At 42.5% G+C, this 17,592-nt stretch overlaps 1 protein-coding gene across 1 annotated transcript; it reads left to right on the top strand.

Annotated features, from left to right (window-relative positions):
- Nucleotides 1-1,196: 1,196 nt before the first annotated feature.
- Nucleotides 1,197-2,770, top strand: LOC147896175 (mitochondrial import inner membrane translocase subunit TIM8-like). Its single transcript, XM_087382936.1, has 2 exons — nt 1,197-1,421; nt 2,187-2,770. Exons 1-2 carry the CDS (start codon nt 1,377-1,379, stop codon nt 2,373-2,375), a joined length of 234 nt encoding a protein of 77 aa, XP_087239062.1. The 5' UTR covers nt 1,197-1,376; the 3' UTR covers nt 2,376-2,770.
- Nucleotides 2,771-17,592: the final 14,822 nt, after the last annotated feature.

Genomic DNA, 17,592 nt, shown 5'->3' on the forward strand with positions numbered 1-17,592 from the left:
AACAATAAGCTGCCTTTGAGGCCCAAATATGCCGCTACGAATTGTCTCTGGCTCCGTTGGACCGTGACTAAAGGGCAATTAACAATAGCAATTTGAGAGCTTGGGTTGGAAGGGCATTCACAACCATTAGCATAGACATGGCGATTGTTTTTGGGTCTAAGATTATGGAGAACCAAGGAAGGCTACGGATAAGAACAACTCTAGAAAGGAAAAGCAGGAAATTATCCAAGAAGTATTGCGCAAATGCCTTCATCTCCACCATCACCTCAGGTGGTATCCACGGTAAAGGAAATGATCAATACTTAGGTATGCTCTGTCAAGTAGGAGCAGATTCAAGCTGCCTTGGGACCTAGTTGGACCTGTGTGCTGCACCCCCCCCTCTCCTCCCTCGACCCTCTTCTCCTCTGAGCCCGTAGCGGGGGCAGCTCGATGCAAAACCCCTAGTTGGGGCAACATGACCTTACAAGAAGGAGGCACAACTGTAGCGCCACCCCTCGTCAGCCTCTTCTGGCCTCTCTTGGCTCCCATCCAGTCCTCCCCGGCCTTGTTCACTCCGTGCTGCCTGGGACGTTCTCCTTGCTCCAGGCATACCTTCATGCCTAGCCCACTCACACAGCTAGCACTTTGTTCCTTGGGCTGGCGTTGAGGGGCGAGCGTCAAGGCAACTCACATAGCTAGCTCTTTGTTCCTTGCGCTGGCATTGAGGGATGGGCATCCCTATGTCCACAAAAACGGCCATCCCTATGTCCACATTAGAAGCTTCAAATGGAAAAGCATGATTACACGAGGGTCGCCTCGAGAAGGAGGAACGTATGATTGCGAATCGCGATGCCTTGTGCGCCTCCCTGCATAGAGCTTCGTTGTGACAGACAGCGATGCCTCCAGCTCGTTGCATGGGTGAGAGATTCCAGACGCTCTTAGAGAAGACGAGGTGGAGCTGCACCTTACCAGCCAGCTGCTCAATTGCCAGCTGGTATCGTATCATGGTCATGCACGGCATGAAGTGCTTCGCATGCTCGGAGGTGCCGGGCAGATTTCCTTTACGGTGAGGATGGGTGGACTGGAGGATCCACGCCCGAAGATGGCGCTTGTAGGGCCCCGCGTGCCTCGTGTGCAAAAGACAACACAAAGCCCCCTATATGTATCCTAGGCGCCATTAGGCCACGTCTACGTAATTAGTGGAAGAGCCCTAAGTTCCAACTCCTCACGCTTATGTATTTTCATTCCAAACCCTAAACTTACATTAGATAAACCCTGCCCTTTGTGAAAGCTGTTCTGTGGACTACATATCTGAGTACCGCCATGGCATAACAGAAGTTTTGGGTTTCAGTAGGCATTTGAAGCAGCTCAAAGGAGACAGAACTCGCTGTTTGTTCATGGATACCAATCGCAACACGGCCGAGCTGCAGAGTTTCTTGGAGGTTCGTATTTCTTATCTATTCTTCGCTTCTGCTAAACAACAGAAGGGACGCGTGGAGAGAGAGAGAGAGAGGGAGAGAGGGAGAGAGAGGGAGGGAGGGGTGGGATTCAACATTTTCATCGCTTGTTGGTTCGCAAATTGCTCGCGATTTTCCGGTTTGCATTTTATTTAGTGTATCGCATCTCCTCTTTTATTCTACTTTTCCGCCACAGTATTGCAGTCGTAGTCGCTTTCTTACGTATACCGTAAAGGGAGCAGTGGCTTTAGAAGGTGTGGACTGAATCACAGAGGCAACGACCACTTGTTAGAGGCTAGGGAATTAGGGACTAGTAAGTAACAGATGCACCCTGCAAGGTATTAGTTGTGATAAAAATCAGGGACCCAGCTGCTAGGGAAGATCGTGGGAGGCAATGGTAACTCTAGAGAATCAGGGACTAGTAATTAACGTATACCCCCTGCAAGGTTTAATTCTGATGAAAATCAGGGAAGCTTAAAATCGTTGCAAATGGTATTACCAGTCGCACTTTACGTAGAGCAAATTTGAAGCGACAAGCTGTCAAAGTTGGACTGTATTTGATGGCTTTCCGCGACCATGTAGTGTTACGTAGAGGGGCAATGGTAACTCCAGAGAATCAGGGTCTAATAATGAACGTGTAAGGGCTGCAAGGGATAGTTGTAATGAGTTTGAATGAATTTGGAGGCTGTCGTGTTGTGACTACTCTTTTGTGATGTACTTATAATTTTTTTGGGTGTGTGAAAATTGCAGCAAGAAAAACAAAGGGCAATGCTGAACGAGTTGGTTGGTAAGCTCACAAATGTCTGCTTTGACAAATGTGTTGGTACTCCAGGCAGCAAATTTAGCTCAAGTGAGACTTCGTGTCTTACATATTGTGCTCAGAGGTATCTGGAGACAAGTGCACTGATTGTTCGCCGCTTCAATAATATGCAGCATTGATTACTTTTTTGAGACAAGTCTAAGAGTAGATATTCAATACATATACGATCAAGTGAACCTGTAGAAGGCCCCATTGGGCCTGAAAAGGTCAAAGTTCTGCACTTTGAATGCAAATTTAATTTGCAAGTTCGAAAGCTTGTCTTCTTGGCATTGGTATACATGTTGTCCTTTTTAGTGTATATTGGGGCCCTAAATTTTCTTTATTGGATCACCTTTCCAGATGACTGGCTTGAAACTCCGAAACAGAAATGCATGTGAAATTCAATCTTGACAACCGTGCAATTTTCATTTGTTATCTATTTTACAAGATTTTACTAGGAAAGCGGTACATATGTACATTATAATGTTTCAATGAACGGCCAAAAAGGTCAAGTATATCAGTGGCAGGCTGTAGAGGAAAAGAGACAAGAATTGAACTAATGTTTCATCTTCATAACGACAAGGTCACAATGGCTTCAAAACGGAGTTTAGTCTGCCGCCATTTAGTTCAAGCTCCCTACGAGTTTAGTGACTCATCCTCACTGCCTTATTGCTTGGCATTTAAGCATGACATGTGCATTGTGCATTGTTTTCTGAGGTATTACAAGTCAGGTGATTCGTCGTCACTGCCTTACAGCTTGGAATTTAAACGTTATTTGTGCATGCATTTGAGGTATATTATTATTGCCTACCAAATACTCGTTCTGGGAAAGGGTCATAGAAATGTGGTTGGGCTGGAATGTAATGATAATTGCCCATGTGTATACGACGTGGTTGAATTGCGTCTCTGCATTGTAACTGTCTTGCTTTCGTTGTGATAAAGTGGTTGGGTATCCTGTCAATGTTGCATGATCTTGGGGTGCACATTTTGAAGTGCTGTGAGAAGGTAATTAGTAGAGGAATTGGGTTGAAATGAAGATTGACTGCCTGTAATTAGGTGATGCGATGGGTTGGATTGGTTGATTCGGGCCTTGTCTCAGGGTGGTGAAGAATTGGAACATTGATTTAAGGCAAAGCAGGTTGAAATGTGTGCCGTCGTGATGTGGGGAAATATCAAATTGTGAAGACATTTATCCACAGCCCCTAATTTTAAAATGTGGCTTGTAGGACAGAATGAGGGCCTTTCATCACATCCAATCCTTGCTTGAGAAATTAATCCCCAAATTGCAATATCCACTATCCCTTTCATATGAAATACTTGAGGTTAGTCTTCTATACTCGAGCAAACGATATGACACACTATCCTCAAGGGTGTGAAGGAGAATCTATGGTTAGGTAGTTATATGTGTGTGTGGGGAGCAAGTGATTGTGAAGTGTGTAAAGAAGTGGAGAATATTACAAAAATTAAAGTGTGAAGAAGTGGAGGAAGGTTGAAGTGGGATATAATGTGGTTTTTTTGACAAAGTTGTGAGGGTATGTGGTTTTTTTAACAAGTTGTGAGGGTAGTGCATGATGGAGCAGCTGCCTACAAACTCACACTCTTCTTTCTTTACACACACACACACACACACACGCTATCATTTAGCTCAGTAAATTTATTCACACACATGCACACTTCTTTCTTCACACACACACACACAATATCATTTAGCTCAGTAAATTTATCTACACACATGCACTCTTCTTTCACATACACACATACACTTGTGCACACACTTTTTTGGGTAATTCCACAGTCATAATATTACAGTTTTAATATTTTACAAAGAGATTCTCTAAAGAGTAGAATCTCATGTACTTCAAAAACACAAGAAAACAATCTCCATACAAGAGCTATGAAGATCACCCTCTTGATAGGCATCATAAATAGATTGCCTCAAGGAGGCTCTGTAGAACGGATATAGTTGAGTAAATTGTCTGTGCAGATACGCCATGTTATGTTCAGTCCACAAAGTTCAAAGAGCCCAATATTGAATCCAAAAAAAGGAGCAAGGAATATTGAGTTAGGGGAGGATATCTACCAAATAGCCATAAAAATTTTCCAAAAGTTGAGTTAGGGAAACAAAGCCTCAATAGTGTCCAAATTTGTTGAAGCAATGACTGTGCAGGGGCAATGTCAAAACAAATGAACTATTCTCTCAGTCGGTGCAATACAGTGGAGACAAGAGGATGTGGCTATTCTCTGCTTTGCCAATATTACACCCACAGGTAAGGTACTTGTCATGCATCGCCACAAGAGTAGTTTTTGTTTCAAAGGTAACTTAGCATGCCAGAGTGCATCCAAATTCTTCCTCCACCAAGATGGTGGTTTTTGCATGTGCCACAGAGCATTGGCATGATTATGTATCCAAGGCATGGGTTGCAATAGCATGTATGTTTTGGTACAGGACGGAGTTTCAACCCAATAGGCCGAATTTCCATTTAGCCAATCTCTGTCCACTTGAAAGGCGAGGGATTGGCAAGAATAGTTGCAACAGATCCTTAATTTTGTTCCAAATATTCTTGTGATGCAAACCTAATCCATAGGTAGCCATAGCTTGAGGAAAAGATAAAAATTGCCCTTGATCATCCACCACATCAGCTATGTAATGAATGCCCCTTTTACTTAGATTATATGCCCTGATAGGCTCTTGCAGTGTAAGTGGAGAGTTAAAAACAGCACTCCAGTAAATACTCTCCATGCGTAATAAGCTGGCAGTAGGATGTGGAGGATCCCACTTAATATGTGAGAGCACCTGTTTCCAATCTTGGATCAAAGCAGTGACAAATGGGTTGCCTAGAATCTCTCCCACATATTTGCCCAGGATGACCTCCCATATATCACTTTCCCATTTTCCATAAGCATCAGTAATCAAAGTATGACACATCTGTGATAGCATAAGTGTCCATGGCTGAATCTGTTGAAAGAAAGTAAGCATCATTGAAATCTTTCTGGACAATGTATGAAGGCTAAGGTTTAACACATTCAGCCCTCCATTTCTCCTTGGAGAACATACTTTATCCATTCTCAACAACCTCACTGCCTTGACTGAAGACTTAGTTTTCAAAAGTAGTTCCATAGCTTCATACATATGTGCTGAACTGTCTTGAGCAGTCCAGTGTATTAGAGGCAAATAAAATTGAACATAAGCCATGACAATGGATTGCACTATTCGAAGCCTAACATGTAGAGGCCATGTAGAAATCTTCTAGTAATGCAGCTTAGCATGAAGCTTTTGAAATATCCATTTTAGCTGTTGCTTCCTAGTAATCGGCCAGCCAATAGGATAACCCAAATGTCTGATTATTGCCTGTGGCTCCATGATTTGCCCTGGCCAAACAAAAGCATGTCAATCACATTGTTTCAAAGGTAAAAGTTTGGATTTTTCAAAATTAACATGAAGACCTGCTGCCAAGCCAATCAGAGAAAGAGAATCCATCAAATTTTGAAGCTCCTGTGGATTGTTCTGAGGCATTTAAAAAAATCATTTGCATAAGCTTGAGCCACAAATGAGGATGCTCTTGGAAATTGAAGGCCTCTTAAATGTCCCTCTTTAGTGAGGTGATCAAGATACAAGAGAAGGGGATGAGTGGCAATGGCATAGAGCAATGCACTGAGTGGACATCCTTGTCTAACTGATCTTCCGAATGTCCATGAGTCAGACAAATGATTACCAAGCATGCATTGAGCAGATGAATCCTTACATAGCCAGTAAAGTGCATTCACTATCACTTGGGTCCAAAGCCCATCCTTATCATGGTTTGTGCAATAAAATCCCATTTAACACTATCAAAAGCCTTAGCTATGTCCACCTGTAGAATGAGGACATCCTGTTCAGTGTATTTTGCATACTCAATAGCAGTCATCACATTTGCAATGTTATCATAAATTTGCCTTCGAGGCACAAAACCATATTGATGTGGATGCAAGCCATCATGAAGTTTGTTGTCATGCATCTTGTAGACTAGCATTTTGGCAACCAACTTGTATATCACAGGCATGAGAGTTATGGGTCTCCAGCCAGATAGATGCTCACATAGACTCTTCTTGGGAATCAACTTGAGCAGCCCATGTTTCCATGAATTTGGCATCAAATTGCTGGCCCAAGCTTCATTAATCAGCCCAAGTATAACATGTTTGAGATCATCCTAGAAGGCTATGTAAAATTCAACTATAAGACCATCCCAGCCAGGGGATTTTCCTTTTCCAAGATGGAACAATGCATAATCTAATTCCTCTTCCGAAAAAGGTTGCTCCAAAGAAAGAACATCATCCATAGGTAAAATAGCATTGACATGTGTCAACAATGCTTCCCTGGCATGAATAACTTTCTGTGAAGGGACAGCAGGGGATGCAAACATTTTCTAAAAGTGATCATGACACTTATGCTGAAGCTCTGAAAAGGATTGAGTCCATGAGCCATCAAGTTTTCTCACTCTCAAATAGGAATTCTTTCGACGATGTGCATGTAAGCCCTGAAAGAAGGATTTAGAAGCATAGCCTTTGTCCATTAGTGGCTTCATTCTAGCTTTGACTTGCCATTTATTGAGTTTCCTTTTGTCATTAGCTTGCAATAGAAACTGAGAATGTAAAAGGGATTCCTTTTGAGTGTCAGACAATGGCTGAACATGTGATAATTCAGTCAAGGATTGAATTTCCTATTTTGCATGTGTTACTTTGCGCCTCCAATCAACCATGTAAGATCTGCCATATTCTTGTATTGCACGCTGAATTCGAGACACAAAACTGTCCTAGGCAAAAGACATATCATAATGAGCATGTTCCTGCAATGGGGCAATTGCATCCTTTATCATTTGTTTGAATATGCCATGCTCCAGATAAGCTTGATTGATATGTTTCAAGTAGATAGTCTGTGGAGGCATATCATCCCGGGGCATTCCAAAATTCATAGTCAACCATAGAGGAGCATGATATGAAAGACAAAGAGAATGATCCAATGTGATATGGAGTGTAAAGTCCATGAATTGCTGAGCATTTATCAAATACCATCTGTCTAACCTGGCCCAATAATTATGGAAAGCATTGTGATGATAGGTAAATCTTGGCTGATTATGTTGCAATATCAACCAAATGTTCTCTGCCTTTGTGTATACTATAAAGTCATCCCATTTGCTTTTTTCCACTTGAAGCATGTGAGATGTACCCATAGTATTATCCTATGGAAAAGGTGACATATGGGCTTATGTGATTGATGGGGAAAAGAATCTACATGCAGCAATTGTAAACGGGTGAAGGAGGGTGACAAAATCTCTATAAAAGGAGCCCTCCTCTCCCTTGTTCATCATCTCTTTCACCATTAGGCCTCATGTTTCTATAGCTTTAGTCTCCTCAAGCCTCTTCCATGAGCCTTCTCTCCCTCGTGTAGATATTCTCTTATGTAGACTCTTGAGTCCATCTCTCTCTAGTTCATTCTCTCTCTATGAGTAGCCTTGGAGCTTCTGCTCCCTCTTGTACGTATGAAACCTCTTCTTCTCCCTTGTGTTTGTAGTATTTTGAGTTGCATTAGAGTGGAGTCTCACTCTATTGGCAATGAAGGTCACTTCAGGTTCTCTCTCTTGAGTGTCTCTTCCCTTTTTTCCATTGCTTTCTCTTCCAAAGTGCTCAGAAGTGTTGTCTATTCGGCTACTCATTGCACATACATGGTTTATCTATTTCCCAAGCCACAAAGGGGACTCTTTCTTCCCTCCTAGGCGACCTCTATGGGACTTGGATGGTTGATGTAGTCTAAGCATGGAGGTAGTATTATCCGAAGTCGGCACCAGTAGAGGGAGTAGGTGTTTTTCATGACAGTTTGACCCCCTGTCAGTATTTTGCTCATAACTTTTCGCTTGGTGGTCCGATTTGAACGAAACTTATATCAACGCGAATCTCTCTTCAAGGAGAATCATCTTGTTATTTAGTTATTGTATTGGATGTTAAAGCCAAAATGTATGACTCTCTGTGTGTGACTGTTTCTTTTTTAGATAGTTTTTACCCCCGTTCAGTAAACTGCCCATATCTTTCTGACCGCTTCTCTATTTTTTACGAAACTTATATCAAAGTGAAGCGCATTTCAAGGCGCATCTCAATATATGTTTGAATATTTTATATCATGTCTCTGCTGAAGTTATGGGTCTTTGTGTCTTATGATAGTTTGGAGAGTATTTTGAGCTAAGTGTAAAGGTATCTATGAAGGAGGTGCAATGTTTCCTCGGAACCTACCCATCCGACCCAATCAGCCCCTTCAAACTCCTTGATATATATGAGTTCATGTCATGTTGAGCTGCAAGATCTTCTTTTAACAACATATCACTCTTCTCTTGGGCACAGACCAGCTTGTTGAGATTATGGCCTCCGCTGATCCTTTCCTTCTCCCTATGCTTGAGTACAACATCACTTGGGATGTTGCCATCTTCATTCTCATCTAAGGGAGGATAGTATGGTGTGGTCTCTTGGTATAAAAGCTTCTTTTTAATGTCCCTTTCCCAGTGATCAATATCTCTAGCACTCAGTTCGAAAGCAGAAGGAAGTGAAGAGGTGCGTGAAGTTTATTACCCCCAACTTCATGTCACATCTCTTTTGGTGGGGACGCCAGGTACGTTTGGTATTGGATTCATCTCACCTTACTAAATGGTCTCAGGTGTACTTGATTGCATGTTATACCTAGTATAGCATGTTTTCTTATGTGATAAAGAAGATGCTTGGAAGAATTCCGTTAGAAGAGATTGTAGCCCGCCGTTTAAGAGAACTAGAAGATTGTGAAGGTGATGCTCAAGATATTCACACGGTCATCATGATCATATCCTTTATGTTTGCACTCTTGAATATGTTGGTGAATCGACAACGCTGTCAGCAAGCAGAATGATAGATTGGGGATTGTTTCATGCATTGGCAGCTTAGTGTGAAGCAGAGTTGAGTCTTTGGGTAGTTTTTGACTATAACAATGTAGTGGTGATTCTCAATGCTTTCAATTTCTTTTGCTATGCAAATGATGAAGAGTACAATATCTTGAAGCTGTTATGTGCACTTCCAATTGTGAGAAGAGTGATTCTTGAATGTATGTATACACAATGTTTTCATGGTGTGGTTGGTCACTTATTTTTGAAGATTTTGTTGAGGATCACATTGTGGAGGGTTTTCAACAAGTGGTTATGCATAATAAGTTGGTCTTGGTATACGAAAGCTCTGTGGGATCTTGTTTGGATCTTGTTTGGGATATTATTTGGATCTTGGTGTTTCCTTTTTGTGTTTCATTAAGGTGAAGATTCTAGTGTTTTGAGGGACCCAAGGGGAAGACTCGGAATCTTATCTTCGGGATTTTGTTCAAGGATGCCGGATTTCTGGATGGTCCATGAAGGATCGGGCAGAGATTTTGCCTGATTTTCTTAAAGGTGTAGCCTTGATTTGGCATAAGGCCTTGCCGGACTCTACCAAGGAGGATTGGGACCAAGTGGTGGCTGCAATGAAGTAAAGACTTGGGGTAATGGAGTCACCAAATGCTTTGATATTGCAGTTGGACCGGTTCTATCAAGGAGAGGGTGAGATGGTCTTTGAATTGGCAATCCAATATGAAAATTTATGGACAAAGTATGAAAGGGCAGCTCTGCGAGCTGTGGCATCTGCATCATCGGCCCCTCAGTCTCGTGGGGATGGAGCACTTAAAGATGAGAAAATTTGTTATGGATTTGGAGCCTCATCTTCGCTCAAAAGTAATGAGTAAAGATCCAACAACATACATGGAGGCACTTCACATTACGACCAAGAAAGAAGCTTCTCTAAAGATAGAATTCTCTTTTATGTCTTCAACAGCTTCAACTTCTAAGGTGGAGGTAATGGGCACTCCTTAGGTACCAAAGTTTGTTGAGTTAGATCATAATATCTCCCAATTGATGGTAGAGTTTGTTGATTTGAAATTGCATTTGGTTAATGCACGACAACCTAGAGCACCAAAGAGTGAAGATAGGCCTCAAGATAAGAGTGGGGTCACTTGCTATGAATGTAATGAAAAAGGTCACTATCGCCCTGACTGTCCTAGATTAAGAAAGAAAGAAGAAAAACAAGTATCCTTGTTAGAAGCTTCTTCAAGGGATGAGGAAAGAGAGGTAATGATGGCTAAACGAGGATGTCGTAAAGCAAAAGAAGAAGAAGAAAGCAAGGAAGAAGTAGAGGAGGAACATCAGGAAGAGGAACGCCGTATTAAGAAAAAGAGGGCATCTAGAAGGAGAATTAGCAAGTGAGACTTTCCTTTAGGACAAGGCACTGGAAGCTATGACTTGTTGTTCGACCTTAAAGAAAAGGAAGCTCATATCACCTTTGGTCAATTACTTGCTTTTTCTCCAAAACTACAGAAGGAATGGGGAAAGCTAGCAAGCACAAGAGTGTTAACGAAGAAAAAGAAGAAAAGTGCCATTCCTGTTGTTCAAAAGGTAGATATAGATGTTGGTGATGATGTACCTATGGTTGATGTGATCATTGATGGTCAAGTGATTTCTAATGTGTACATTGATGGAGGTGCATCGATTAATGTCATGAGTGAGAAGACCATGATAGATGCTGATTTAAAATACTCTAGCACTACCTCTTCTTATCGCATCAAATTGGCTGATAATACTAGGGTTAAGACCTTGGTGCATGCGCCTATCCATTGATTTTGGGAAGGCCTTGGCTACGCAAGGTGAAGGCTGTTTAAAAGTGGGATACTAGAGAATTGATTTGCAGGGAAATGATAAGAAGGTGCGCTACAACATCAAAAGTCGCAAAAAGGAATTTGTCAAGGAGGAGTCTTCAACATCAAAGAGTTCGAGCTCTAACTTAACTGATGAAGAAGAAGAGATAGGGTGTAGCTCTGAGGAGTCCAACTCAGAGGGTGAGGTGGAAGGAGTGGCCTTTGGTCTTTGTCTTAGTGCTGATTGAGATGAGTCAGGAAGGAACAAGGTGGTGGTACAAGAAGATGCAGTAGAGACACTTCATGTGGAGAATGTGGAGCACACTAAATGACGCCAACACAATGAAGAGCTTCTTGGTGATTCTCTATTAGGTAGTGAGAAGCTCCAGTACTTGGATATGCTAGATGATTTTCCATATCTCTTTGCAACAAGCTATTCACAGGTTCGACCAGTCTCTCTTGTGGAGCACAAGATTGAGTTGAAGCCAGAAAGCAAGCCAGTTGTGCAACGCTTAAGGGGATTAGGGGTGATCCAATCTGAGGCACTAAAGAAAGAGGTAACACAACTACTTGAGGCAGGATTCCTGTTGATGATTCAGAATGGATATCTCCTGTAGTTGTCACACCAAAGAAAGGAAATAAGTACTTTCGTCCTTTGAATGCATGCACTTAGAGGGATCATTTTCCTTTGCCATTCCAAGATGAAATACTAGACCAAGTAGCAAGGCATGAGATGTATTCTATATGTGATGGGTATTCTGGGTACTTTCATCGGGAGGAAGATCAAAAGAAAACATAATTTGTCACACCTTGGGGAGTTTTTGCTTATAGGATGATTCCTTTTGGGTTGACCAATCACCAGCTACATTTCAAAGGTTTATGAGTCAAGTGCTTGAGCCTTACTTGGGAAAGTTCATAAGGGTGTTTTTGGATGATTTTTGCATTTATTCTCGGTGCATAGATCACATGGAGAAGTTAAAGATCGCCTTATCTAGGATTGATGAAGCAAAAGGGTGTCTAAATCCTAGCAAGTGTCATTTGGCTCAAACAAAAGTAGTCTTGTTGGGGAATATTGTGTTTGAAGAAGGCCTGCAAATGGATCCTGACAAGGTTCAAGCAATCATGGCATTGCCAAGTCCTAAGAGTGTCACTAGTGTTCACATAATTCTAGGAAAGAGCAAGTATTATCAATGCTTTTGTGATGATTTCACAGAGATAGTGCATCCCATGAACTTGTTGACAAGAAAAGGAGTTTCTTTCCAATGGGGCATGGAGCAACAAGAGTCTTTGCAGTAACTTAAGGAGGCCATGATTAAGGGCCCAATATTGAAGCCCCCTGATTGGTCTCAAGACTTTTATGTAAATTCAAGTGTATCTTTGCATTCAGTTGGTGCTATATTGCTACAAAAAGGAGAGGCAGGTAGAATGCAACCCATCTATTATGCCAGCCGATAGCTTACAGAGGTGGAAATAAGGTATGAAGAAATGGAGCAGCAAGCCCTCTCTTCGGTGTTTTCAGTCAGAAAGTTTTGCTTCTATTTATTACCTCAGCCATTTTTCTTCCTTACCTCTCAGTCTGTATTAGCATATTTAGTTCGCAAGCCTAATCTTGGGGGGAGATTTGCAAAATGGTTGTTAGAGCTTCAAGAGTCCTCTTTCTCTTTTGTCACTAAAAATACCACTAGGTCCACTATGGTAGATTTGCTCATAGGACGGCAGGATCTAATAGAAGAAAATAAATATAAGGAGGACATTAATGATGAAAGGGAGACACCACCAACAGCTTTTGTCTTGTATTTTGATGGGGCTTTAGTCCTTCACACCAACAAGGAGCCCAGGGGATAGTCTTGATGAATTCTGAAGGTCAAGAGGTGTGGGCAAGAGGACAAGAGCTTCCAGGTATCACAACTAACAATGCAGCTCAGTATAATGCTTTGATTCTTGGTTTGGAGGGTTGTCTTCAAAGTCAAGTTAAAGAATTGTAAGTAAGAGGAGATTCTCAGCTTATTATAAAGCAAATGCAAGGGAATTACAAGACAAGAAGTCCTCATTTGAAGGAGATTAATCAAAAGGCCATGACACTATGTAGTCAATTTGATTTTTGCAAGTCTGTTCATATAAATAGAAAAGAAAATTAGCATCCCCATAACAATAGCTATTACTTTTGATAAGGGTTTACTTATTTATTTTTGGGGGGCCATTATACGGTTTTTGGGATGGTGTAAGGTTCTTATACATGACTCTGCATGCATATATGTGTGTGTGTATGTGTGTGAGCATGTGCAGGCACACACACATGCATGTGTATGTGTATAAATATATAGTACACATATATATACCTCTGTATATAATATATATTAGAAATGTATATGTTCGTAGAGATATAAGTGCAAGCTCCTTTTTTAAAAGCACATATATGAGGACTTCTATACATGGAGACGAAGTAACTATTCAAGATTGCTTGACGTGGTCTCTAAGAACATTTATATACCCTTGCAAATATCTCCTTATTACACAAAGCAAATACACAAATGCCTTTCTCTGGGCTCGAAATGACCCTTAGAATAAGTCAAAATCACACATCGATGTATTTATTTAGAGGCCCATATCTGTTAAGACATTTGTGGGTATTTGTACCTAGCTTGGTGTATATACATACACATCACTATATGTATATATATATGTAGGTCTCTCTCTCTCTCTCTCTCTCTCTCTCTCTCTCTCTCGCTCTCTCTGCAAAGCAAAGGGAGGGCCCACCTAAGCTTCTTCAGCCTCTATCTCTACCTTGATCTCAGCTCCCGCTACAGTTTTAGTTCTAGCCTTAGCTTCCTCTTTCTCTATCTCTACTTCGACTTCAGCCCCCGCTTCAGGCTCATCTCCAATTCTAGTCTCAGCTCCCTCTACATCTACGATTAGTGACATACTCATGCCCATGGTGCAAGTTGTTCCCTTCCCCTCCTCCTGTTACAGATCTTGCACCGCTTATGACCCTACTTTGGAGGTGTCATACACTGTTCCACATTACACTTCACTTTCCCCTCTCCCTCTCAGTCAGCCCACGCTCCCACACCCCATTGGGACTGCCTCATCCATTCCATTCTCATCTCCATTCCTCACCCAATTCACCTAGTCACCGTCTAGTTTCCAGACTTAGTCCCACACTTTCATGCCCCAGCCATCACAGTTTCAGCTTGGACATGGGTGGGCTGATACACCAGAGGCCTATGAGACCTTGGTCATGGAGATATGTAGTTTTTGTGAGCGTGAGATGGAGCTGACTCGCTTCGCACAGGAGCAGGTCCGCTTCAACTAGGAGCACAGCTGCATCATACAAGAGTAGGCTAGGGCCATTTGAGAGCAGGCTAGTCTCATTTAGGGACTTAGACAAGATATCATGCAGCTCCAATAGGAGGTTACACCCATACACACTGTCCTAGGGAGTACCCAGGTGGTCGAGGCACACTATCCCAGGGAGTACCCCAGTGGTCGACACAGATTGCGAGCATGCAATTTGCTATTGAGGAGACTTTTAGATGGGTTGACATGGCCAAACGGGAACCCACAAGGGTAACCGTTTTAGCTACCCTCATGAAGTAGTAGCAGAGAGCCAGTAAGGCTCTCAACATCAGAGTACGCGGGATCCCATATACTGAGGCTACACCAATGGTAGATGTGATTGTGTTTGTGGCTACTACCCTGGGTGTGGCTGAGCATAGGATAGAGAGGGCATGGTGGGTGGGGAGAGATCCCAATCGAGAGCAACCACTAATCATATGGTTCCATGACACTCATGCGCGACTTTCATCTCTATGACGCAGGTTAGTCCTTCGAGATCAGCCAGCAATCTCTATGGATGAGGACCTCACACCCCTACAGGTTGAGGAGAGGCGCCCTTTGCTGTAGCAGTGGGATCAGGCCCAGAAGGAAGTGGGTAGTGGTATGAGAGGGACAACTTCTTACAAGCCCCCGTAGGGCACCTGCCCCCTCCCCTACATAGGGATGTGAGGTCTATGAGACTCAGATACCCGAGACCCTACCCTGCACCATTTGGAACTGTAATGGTACCTTATGGTCAGAACAAGGGAACTTCTCAGAATCCTATACAAGCCATGACACAGTCTTTTATATAGAGACACATCAGAGTCTCGAGCACCCTCTTCTAGTATTCAGTAGATATACATGGGAGTCTGCCTATAAAGATGAGACAAGGGGTATAGGAGGAGTTCGAGGTTCAGGTGGAGTTGCAATCCTTTTCAGATCCACACTTATGGGGACCATTTCAGTAGAGGAGAGAGATACACATTCCATATTTCTTTAGATATGGATTCAGCACATGGATAGCTGGGATTTGTTTGTCGTAGTTTTCTACTTCCCCGCTGAGACCTCCCACTTTGCTAGAGATATCCGAGGTGATGATGAGACATCCCCATTTGCTGCTCTTTATCACTCCATCGTTGACTTCTCTAGCCACAGAGAAGTCCTCCTAGTAGGGGACTTCAACGTGAGGACAAGGGCCCGTCAGGTACCACTTCTTGACTTCAGAGATGATTCCACTCTACTGCTAGATATTGACCTTGAGGAGGCAGGTATGCTATGGGTTTCGACTGACAGGCGAGGTCCATTCTCATCTTATGGGCAGGCCCTATTAAAGCTCGGTAGGATACATGATCTCATTGTCTATAATAGTCTTGATAGATGGCCCGCTTTAGGTGGTTCACACGCTTTCCACATGGGGGGGATTCAGTGTTGTTGATTACATCATGGGATCCCTTGCCTTCACATCTCGCATTACTGACTTCCTTGTAGCACCTCTCTCCCTAGGGGCTGATCATACATACCTTTTATTTAGCATCTCCACCCCCCTTTGCATAGCACCTTCCACCCCACTCAGTCCTTACTCCACCTACCATGATATACACTTTGATCAGGATCACTCACCTTCTTACTCTGGCCGTCTGTACATACTTCTTGCTTAGATTGACTTCATACCCCTTGTCACCCACTCACTACACGAGGTTGCCATTCACGCTTTCCCCCACACCACCCGCTCCACCCGCCCACCACCCCCTGAAACTATACCCTGTTATAGTTGGTACGATGATGAGTGTAAGGCTTTACATCATCAACTCAGATTCGAAACCAAAAACAATCTTCCGAGCACACTAGATACGCTACGTGAGTACCGTAGACTGGTACGGAGGAAGAAACTAGACTTCGTTCATCGGAACGAGGAGAAGCTATTGAACATTTTTTTTAGTAACAACTTTAAGGACTTTTGGCGGAGATTTCTAGAAGGACTGTCCCCTCTGCCACTCACTGATACTCAGATCTGGTTTGATTATGCACACACACCTTATGACATCCCAAATCAGCCAGTCCCTAATCTCTCACACATGCTTAGTAGTCCACACATCAGAGTGGATTAATTCCAATGGCCTCTTACTTTCTTGAACATGTCTAGGAAATGGTTTCCTTGCCTGTTTTCCAAATTGATAGGCTTCACATACCTTATGCATTTCTGCAACCTTGAATTTAGGCAATCCTGCAACAATATTTTGGGCCTGCATTGATTTAAGTCGCTGTACATTAACATGACCAATGCGTTTATGCCAGATATCAATATCTGCAAGTACACCGGTCCCATGTGCAAGCAATGTTGCACTCAATTCAGGCATGTCCGCATCCAACGTAAACATCTTGCCCTTCTTTCCTTTTGCTATCAAGCGACCGCTATTTTTCATATCCTCAACAAAGCATCCATGAGGATTAAATCTAACCTACAAGCCCTGCTCAACCATTTGACCAACAGAAACCTGGTTCTTGGTGATGTTCGGGACATGAAATACATCAGACAAGTATTTCTTTTTCCCATCCTGCATAGACAAAGGAATTTTACCAATTTGCATAATAGGATGTGTAGTATCATCACCAGTCTCCACAAATCCTGGTCTTTCCATTTTCCTTGCATCGTGCATCCATTCTGCATGACCTGTCATGTGGTTTGACGCACCTGAGTCAACATACCACACATCATTGCTTTCTTCTACACTTGTCATAGAATTGGTCATGTGCTGCACCATAAACAAATGCTCATTTCTGTCATCACCCTGTCTACTAGAGGATGCATAATTGCCTTGCTGCAATTTTCCATTCATAATGTCATTCTACTTTTTATAGCAGTCTTTAGCCATATGACCCATTTTACCACAATAGTAGCATTCAATATTGCTATTTGCATTTTGACTTCTCTGCCATCCACCACGGCCTCTTTGGCTCCCCCTGCCTCTAGAGTTACCATGTCCTCCTCCATAGGACTGGTTTTCTTGAGTTTGCTGCATATTTTAATTTCTACCATGGCCTCTAGATCGGCCTCCTCTACCTCTGCCTCTACCTCTTCTAGCATTTGAGTAGAAGACAGTTTCTTTTGAAGTTCCTCCTGAAGAAGATGCACCACCATTTCTCTGCTCTTCAGAAATTAGAAGACAACTCCTCAAAATCAGGAAATTTTTCATAGATGGCAATGGATGTTCGGAACTGTGCATAATCCTTTCCTAGACCATTCAAGATCATAGAAACTAAATCATCATCTTCCACTGGTGACCCAATGAAAGCAAGTGCATCTGCAATTTTCTTCACCTTCATGCGGTAGTCAT

This window comes from Dipteris shenzhenensis, chromosome 12 (assembly GCF_047967505.1).
Source record: "Dipteris shenzhenensis isolate YYH24624 ecotype China chromosome 12, Dip_SZ_1.0, whole genome shotgun sequence".
Classification (NCBI taxonomy): domain Eukaryota; kingdom Viridiplantae; phylum Streptophyta; class Polypodiopsida; order Gleicheniales; family Dipteridaceae; genus Dipteris; species Dipteris shenzhenensis.

Bases quoted from the DNA above. Each gene is read 5' to 3' on its own strand.
- LOC147896175 (XM_087382936.1), top strand. From the start codon at position 1,377: ATGGATACCAATCGCAACACGGCCGAGCTGCAGAGTTTCTTGGAG. The intron at 1,422-2,186 runs GTTCGTATTTCT...TGAAAATTGCAG, and splicing joins AGCTGCAGAGTTTCTTGGAG to CAAGAAAAACAAAGGGCAAT.